Source organism: Poromitra crassiceps (assembly GCF_964638095.1).
Source record: "Poromitra crassiceps genome assembly, chromosome: 4".
Lineage (NCBI taxonomy): Eukaryota > Metazoa > Chordata > Actinopteri > Beryciformes > Melamphaidae > Poromitra > Poromitra crassiceps.
This window is the reverse complement of record NC_139626.1, coordinates 39,881,667-39,888,957: the sequence shown is the minus strand read 5'-3', so window position 1 is coordinate 39,888,957 and position 7,291 is coordinate 39,881,667. Positions and strand designations below refer to the sequence as shown.

The 7,291-nt window shown below is 43.4% G+C and overlaps 1 protein-coding gene across 1 annotated transcript in view; it reads right to left on the bottom strand.

Annotated features, from left to right (window-relative positions):
• Positions 1-2,995: 2,995 nt before the first annotated feature.
• The window catches only part of LOC310775775 (stromal interaction molecule 2-like), a gene marked incomplete at both ends in the record, with an annotated part of 11,722 nt that continues 7,426 nt past the window's right edge, over positions 2,996-7,291 (bottom strand). Inside the window, 8 exons of the mRNA XM_083635909.1 lie at positions 2,996-3,536; positions 4,062-4,324; positions 4,414-4,526; positions 5,105-5,346; positions 5,456-5,556; positions 5,734-5,895; positions 6,034-6,211; positions 6,691-6,865. Of these exons, the coding sequence (XP_083492035.1) occupies positions 2,996-3,536; positions 4,062-4,324; positions 4,414-4,526; positions 5,105-5,346; positions 5,456-5,556; positions 5,734-5,895; positions 6,034-6,211; positions 6,691-6,865 (1,775 nt within the window). The remainder of the gene's footprint in view (positions 3,537-4,061; positions 4,325-4,413; positions 4,527-5,104; positions 5,347-5,455; positions 5,557-5,733; positions 5,896-6,033; positions 6,212-6,690; positions 6,866-7,291) is intronic.

The following is a 7,291-nucleotide window of genomic DNA, read 5'->3' as shown; positions in this document are numbered from 1 at the left end:
GTGGAAAGGTTAAGTAATACACCAAAAGGCCATCAAAGCAGGTTTAAGCCCCCCAGGAGGCTTCCATGCTGCCAAACACTCCAAACTGAATTATAGTGTGGTATCCTGATTTTAAATTCTCTGCAGCTGCTGGAACTGTGGATTATGACCACGTATTTCCTTGCAGTATGGGTTCACATCAGCCTGCCTGCCATGCTGTGTGAAAACACCCAAATCCCTGATGGCACAAGCAACAGCGAGCGAAAAAGAATATATATATAGAGAGAGATCTTTGTATTCACACAAGAAAAGAAATGCACAGTTCTGAATTTCTCATGGCTGCATAACCTAACAAGGGATAATCTGTGTGGTTTCTCCTTGTTTAGGCAGCCATTAGAAGATCATGTGTGTGTGGGTGGAGGGGATGTTGTTGTTGTTGTTTGTGTAAAATTGAATAAAAATCATAGTTAAAAAAAATCATATGTGTGCCATGAAGGGTTAAAACGGGGATTCTCAACCTTTTTTGGCTTGTGACCCCACTTCTTTGACATCACAAAAATCTAGGGATCCCAGACATTCAAATTCCGGTACATCGGTAATATCATCAGTGACATCATCAGTGATGTCACATGTAACAGTATGCTGACTTTTTTCTCAGAAGTAGGCATCTCACGTGCTACGCGTGCTCGATTCCTAGGCTCGCCTGCTGCGCGGCCTCGCCTGCTCTATTGGCACGAGTGTGTGTGTGTGTGTGTGTGTGTGTGTGTTGCTCACAAAATGTTATTGCCCTTAAATTGACATGCGTGCGGGTGTGTGTGTGCCCCTTAGGTTTACACCGGTGCCTATGACTCATAAGATATGACATCATCACAGATGACATCATCACTGAACTATAGCCTCAGCCAGGAAGAATGACATCATTAGGGAATTAGGGCAATCACCTAATTAGATTTCTGACTTTAAAGGGATAGTTTGGATTTTTTGATGTGGGGTTGTATGAAAAGTAGGCTTCTTGCATACAGTCAGTGTACATGCAGTAGAATGCAGCCGGCCTGAGATGCCAAGTTGACTTGAAAATATGTCATTTACACCCTGTTTTTATCTTAAATCTGCACTGGAGGAGCAGGTTCCAGCTGCACATAACTATATTTCAGATAAAAACAGGGTGTATATGTATTTTCATGTCAACTTGGCATCTCAGGGCTTGTGGAGACTTGGATTACGCCAGGTGAGCAATATGCATTTTATGTATTCTTTCTGTTGTTGTTTTTTACGTTTTTGCTCATGGCCCCCTTCACACTCAGCCAGGGCCGTAGCCAGGGGGGGGGAAAGTGTGGACGATTCCAAGGGCCCTTGACTGACAGGGGCCCCAAATGGCCAAAATTTTCCGCCACCGCCCTTCGGACGGCGGCATCCGTGGGCCCGATTTGATATCCTTTCATGGGGCCAGAAAACCCTGGCTACGGCCCTGCACTCAGCAGACAGCTCTACTTGCCTGACACGGCCTGTCTCCATTTCTCCAAACTGGGACCGCGCCAGTTGCATTCTACTGCATGTAGTACACTGACTGTGTATGAAATTACCTCATAATCCCACACCAAAAAATCCGAACTATGCCTTTAATCTGAGAATTCTGCCTTTAATCTGAGAATTAAAACTCAGAACTCTGACTTTATTCTCAGAATCCTGACAATCACAAGTGGCCCTAATCCTCTTCAGTAGTTTTAAATTGTGTGGTGAAAAAAAAAAAAGAAAAAAATGCAGGCGACCCCATTTGAATTCCAGGCGACACCATTTGGGGTCGCAACCCCAAGGTTTGGAAGCACTGGGTTAAAAGATCTTCCTATGTACTGGCTACACTTATCGTTCATACTATAAAAGCAATACTCAACATCCCATAATTTGACCAAAATGTCCAAATTTATTTCAAAATTCTTCATCAGCTATCAGTACATCATCAAACTAGAGGGTACTCACAAAGATCAGCTGACTGTCATAATCATTCAGTGCATGTCCTATAGGACTTCCAAAGGAAAACATGTTATTAAAATACTTTCAAAACATTGAAAGAGTCAAAGAAAGAAATAAGAAAGAAATAAGACATAATTAAATATACCTTTTCAATAGGTAATAAATACATTTCTAAATTGTTTGGATTTTAAAGAAACTACTCAAGGCACTGACTTCATGCCTGTAAACAATGAAAGTGAAAAAGAAATCCTCGAAAACAATCAAATAAACTAAGCATACAAAATATGCATTTAAATGCACTCATTCATGGGTATATCCACTCAAAAAGTTTGTTATTGAAAGCAATTTAAGTAAAGGATCAGCTGTAGGCTATTATTTATTAAATAATATTTATCTCTATTAAACAAAGCCCAGTGATTTCATCAAAATCATAAATATCAGTCATAAACACTGATGATGATACTTGGCAAAAATATACATAAAAAATATAGAAATTGTATCAAAGCAGGGGATGTTTCCTGCAGTAAATTTCTCACTTAGAGGTTTAGAAATAGGGTTGTGTTGCTTCTGTTACACAGAAGAGCAACACTGTTCAAACCCTGTTAAATTCTTCAACCATAAGCAAGGCGTCAAAAAACATCAAAAACATACATTTACGGTACCTATCATCTGTCTACTTAAGACTTAAAATAAGATAAATATAATATATATATATATATATAAAGGAAACTCATTTACCGTAGTTTCATATTGATCACCTTACGTATCTCATTGACTTATGGTTCCAAATGTTTTTCTTGACATTTAGTCTAGAAAACTTATAGTGATAACATCATCCATAGCTTCTTTGACACTTTGCCATTTCATTTAATTATACTTACAGGCACAACTGACTATGGAAACCTCCAGCCTTAGACAAGATGAAGCATTCTGAAAAATGTTCATGTCATTTCACCTGCAGGTCTCTGAAACGAGGTTTAAAAAAAACTCCTGACATTTCCTCGTTCCACAAAATTGACAAAATACAAAAATTCTCCGATGACTGTTAGAGTTTCTGGAGGCCACTTTGAAGCCTCTCTGAAGTTGACTCTTTTTTCTTTTTAAAGAGGTTCTTGAGCTTTGACGACTTCTTGCCCTTCTCTTTACTCTTCTTCCTCTCATCTCCACTTTCAGGGGGTGATGCAGTCGGAGATGGGTTGGTGACCCTCGGTGGTGCCACAGGTGGCTCCACCTCTCCTAGCAGCCTGATCTGGGGCAAGTCGGGCATGGAGGCAGAGAGGTCACTGAGGCCAGTCGGGGTTGTAGCCCTCGAGGTGTAGGACTTCTCCAGGATTCCATCGTACACAAGCTGACTTAATGAGCCACTGGGTAAAACCTCGGATAATGGTTTGAATGACACCAGGGAGGTCATGGTAAGGTCCGGCTGTCCAATGTGACCCAGAGATGAACTTGATTCAGATGCAGCAAACTCCTCCCTCAATGTCCTTTGTTTGGGTTGTTCCATGGCAAGATCAAGTCTGTCCCAGGAGATTTTTCCTGTTGGCGTGTCTATGGAACTGTCCATCTTATCTCTCTGTATTCTTCTTCTAAGAGAACCAGCAGACATCTCGAGTTCATCTCTCAATATCCTTCTACTTGCTGAAGATTCTGATCCAAACTCCTGATTCTCTCTTGAGACCTTACGGGACGAGGTATCTATCAGTGCTTCCATTTTCTCTCTAGGTAGCATCTTTCTGGAGGCACCGTCAGTAGAATACTCCAGCTCATCTCGAGATATCTTTCCTACCGGTGCTCCAACAGCCTCAAGCATTTTGTCCCTTGGCACTGCTCTCACAGAGGAGTCTAGTTGATATTCTCCTTTATCCCAAGAGATCTTTAAAGAACCTGTGTCCAGAGACAGAGACTTTCCCATTGAATCCCTGGTAATCTTTCTGGATAGCAACGGAGGCTTGATCTCATCCCGTATCATTTTTCTTGAGGCGCTGTCCATTGAAACGCCCATCATATCTCTCGATAGCTTCCTGGGTGTCAAGCCTGTTGGTGTTTCTAATTCACTCCAAATACTTTTTCTAGCTGTACCATCCAGTGGTAAATCACTTCTATCTCTGTACCTTGAAGCAGTGTCCATCAAAATCTCCATTTTGTCTCTGTCTATTTTTCGACCTGCAAACTCCAAGGCTTCCAACTCATCACTAAGCCCTTTTCTAGCTGGAGCATCTACTGAAACTGAAACCTTTGTGGGAGCTCCCATAAAGGACTCGGTGTCGTCTTTGGACATCTTCACAGGAGTTTCCATAGAAATATCCGAGGCTTTATCTTTCACCATTCTCCTGCTGGCAACATCTGCAGAAGCTTCAAGCTCTTCTACGGAGATCTTGCGGACCAGAGGTTCAACAGAAGCTTCTAGTTCTTTACTGGAAGGCTTTCTAATGGAGCTGTCCGCGTACAGCTCCATTTCATCACGATAGATTTTTCGCGAGGAGGAGTCGATGGTGGAGGAGCCAGGAAACATTCTGTTAAAAGGAGATGGAGCCATGTAATCTGCGTCTGGGAACATCTCCTGGGACTGGGAGTCTCTATCAGTGAGAGAGAAGGAAGGAAGCAAGGGGGTACGGAAGGGACAAAGGAAGAAGGTTTTATCAGTACAGGCATCATTCAATAAAGGCAGTTCAGTATCAGCAGATTGTGAAACATAACACTGGACTTTAAAAGCTGTGGAGGCATACTTTCTCTTCTGAGGGTTGATGAAGGGCACCTCTTCTTCCTCAAAGCACGGGAATGGAGCATGGATGGGGATGATAAGGTCAGGATCTGAGGAGATCACAGTGGCCGGGGGCTGAGAGACGACCCCGGGATGACAAGAACGACATATGGTGGAACCCCGAGTCCGAGGAGAGCGCTTCACTGGGGGAACTGGGGGGAGGGGCCAACGCCATGGTGACCAATGAGTGAAATTATTCAGTTATTAGTTTGTCCTCCTTTGCTGCATCATTAGTCTCACTAATACTGTTACTTTTCAATGTAGGATACAGTCCCAGTAAAGACTGATAAAGAAAATAGTGATCAGAATGACTCTCTCAACCATGATCAGCGATGCTAATCATCGTCATTACAGTAACTGTCATTACCATAGCTCATCGTTCTTGTTACTAACCTGCCATCTGCGGTTTAACTGGAGGAGCAACGTCTTCTATCAGATCCTCCACAGATCCTTGACACGAGTAGGGTTGCTGGGGTGCTCTGGGCAAGCCCACGACAGTGGGGTCTGAGTAGAGGTTAGTGCTGAGGTTAGCCAGGCCAGCGTTCCTGATGATGGGGAAGTTACACAGGCGTTCAATCTGCTGCCAGCGGTGGAGGCGCTCCCGTAGGCAGGCGGTCACGTCAGACAAGGCGTTCCTTTTTGGAGAGAGGTGTAAATGAGATATGTGTTGCATGTTTACTGCGATAACTAAATAAACGCATACATATGACTAAAGAAGCTTTCATACATATTGATTTGACTTACTTTGCTTCCAGGATCTTGTGGTCCACCTGGTCTAGAGAGGAGCTGTGAGCTACATGGAGAGTCCCCAGCACAGTACTCCTCTTCTTCTTGATCTTCTCTGCCTGGAAGGAAAGAAGATGCATGGATCAGTCAGTGGGTCAATTCAGTCAGTGCACGTGTCTCGCCATTATCATCACTTTCACAAAAATACAAAGTAGTGATACATAAAAGGATGAAGATGAAAAACGAACTGCTTTATTCATTATTATTCATGTATGCCGCCCTTCTTCATGCATTACCTCTTCCTTGGCAGTGATAAGCTGGAGTACAGCGCTGTGCTTCTTGACGTTGTAGTACTGCACCTCCACCTCGTGCGTCAGCTGCAGCCACAGCTGGAGGGCCTCTGAGGCAGACCAGCTGGCCTGCATGTCCTTCTCTGCCTGCATCAGTGCCCCGCGAATCTGGAGGGACAGCACCAACATTAGATGGGTCATACATGGGTCAAACTGAGTGTTTGACATGGCAGAAAACATCTGACATTTGACTGTGCACTGGACTGATACAGTGCTTCTGTGCTTTAGTGAGGGCCGTGTCTCTACCTGCTCCAGCTCTTCCTCTGCATATCGGAGGCGGCTGAGTTCACTGACAGCGCCCCGCCTCAGCTGGTGCAGACGGTGGGCCTCCTCCTGCGCCCCCATGATCTCATCTCTCATCTTCTCCTCTAGGCTGTGTTTCTCCTCCGCCACATTACGCTTCTCCTCCTGGGCTTGCTCCAGTCTGAAAGAAGAATTTTATTTTATTTTATTTTATTTTATTTTATTTTATTTTATTTTATTTTATTTTATTTTATTTTATTTTATTTTATTTTATTTTATTTTATTTTATTTTATTTTATTTTATTTTATTTTATTTTATTTTTATTTTATTTTATTTTTATTTTTATTTTTATTTTATTTTATTTTCAGATGTTGGTAGGCAGGGAATCTACTGCTGCATGACCTGGATCCCCCGAGAATGTTTTTAGTGCAGACTGCTGAGTGCTCACACACACACACACACACACACACACACACACACACACACACACACACACACACACACACACACACACACACACACACACACACACACACACACACACACACACACACACACACACACACACACACACACACACACAGGGAGGACTTTGTTCATTTAGGTGGCAAGCAAACAGACACAGAGACCAACACGCACAGCTAAAGAGCTATACTCACTGTCCCTGTAGCTCGCTGAGGCTCTGCTCAGCCCTCTGCAGGCTCTCCAGGTCTTTCATCATCTTACCAATGTGGACCTTACTGGCTTTGTTCTGTGCCTGAGCGAACCAGCAGCCTCCAACTCCCATCACCACAGACACAATCAGCAGCAGGTCCTTCATATAGTTATGATGACCTAGATGGGGGAATCCAAGTTCATGTTCACAAGACTGGGTGCTAAAAGAACATACTATATTCAGACAACATAGATTCCATCTAAATCCCAGGCTAAGCCCTTGTTCAACACATGACGCCGAACGTAAGCAGAACTGAAGCTTGAAGCAGGCACAAGCTGAACATATGCTTTGTCTGCCGACACTTTTGAAACGGTCGCCGACAGAAATGAGGACTGGAGTCGACACTTTCAAGTGTCGGCGAGCAGTGTCTGCTACCTAGTGAAATGACTAGTGTCGCTGACTACGTCATAGTCTCGCGCAAGTCTGATTGGCTATATAGACGGCACGCGCTTGACTTCCTTGTTTTAATTTTAGCTCGATTGAAATTAATGAACGTGTCCCCGCTATTTTTATCAGCCTGTCCTTGATGTATGACTTCGTGAAAA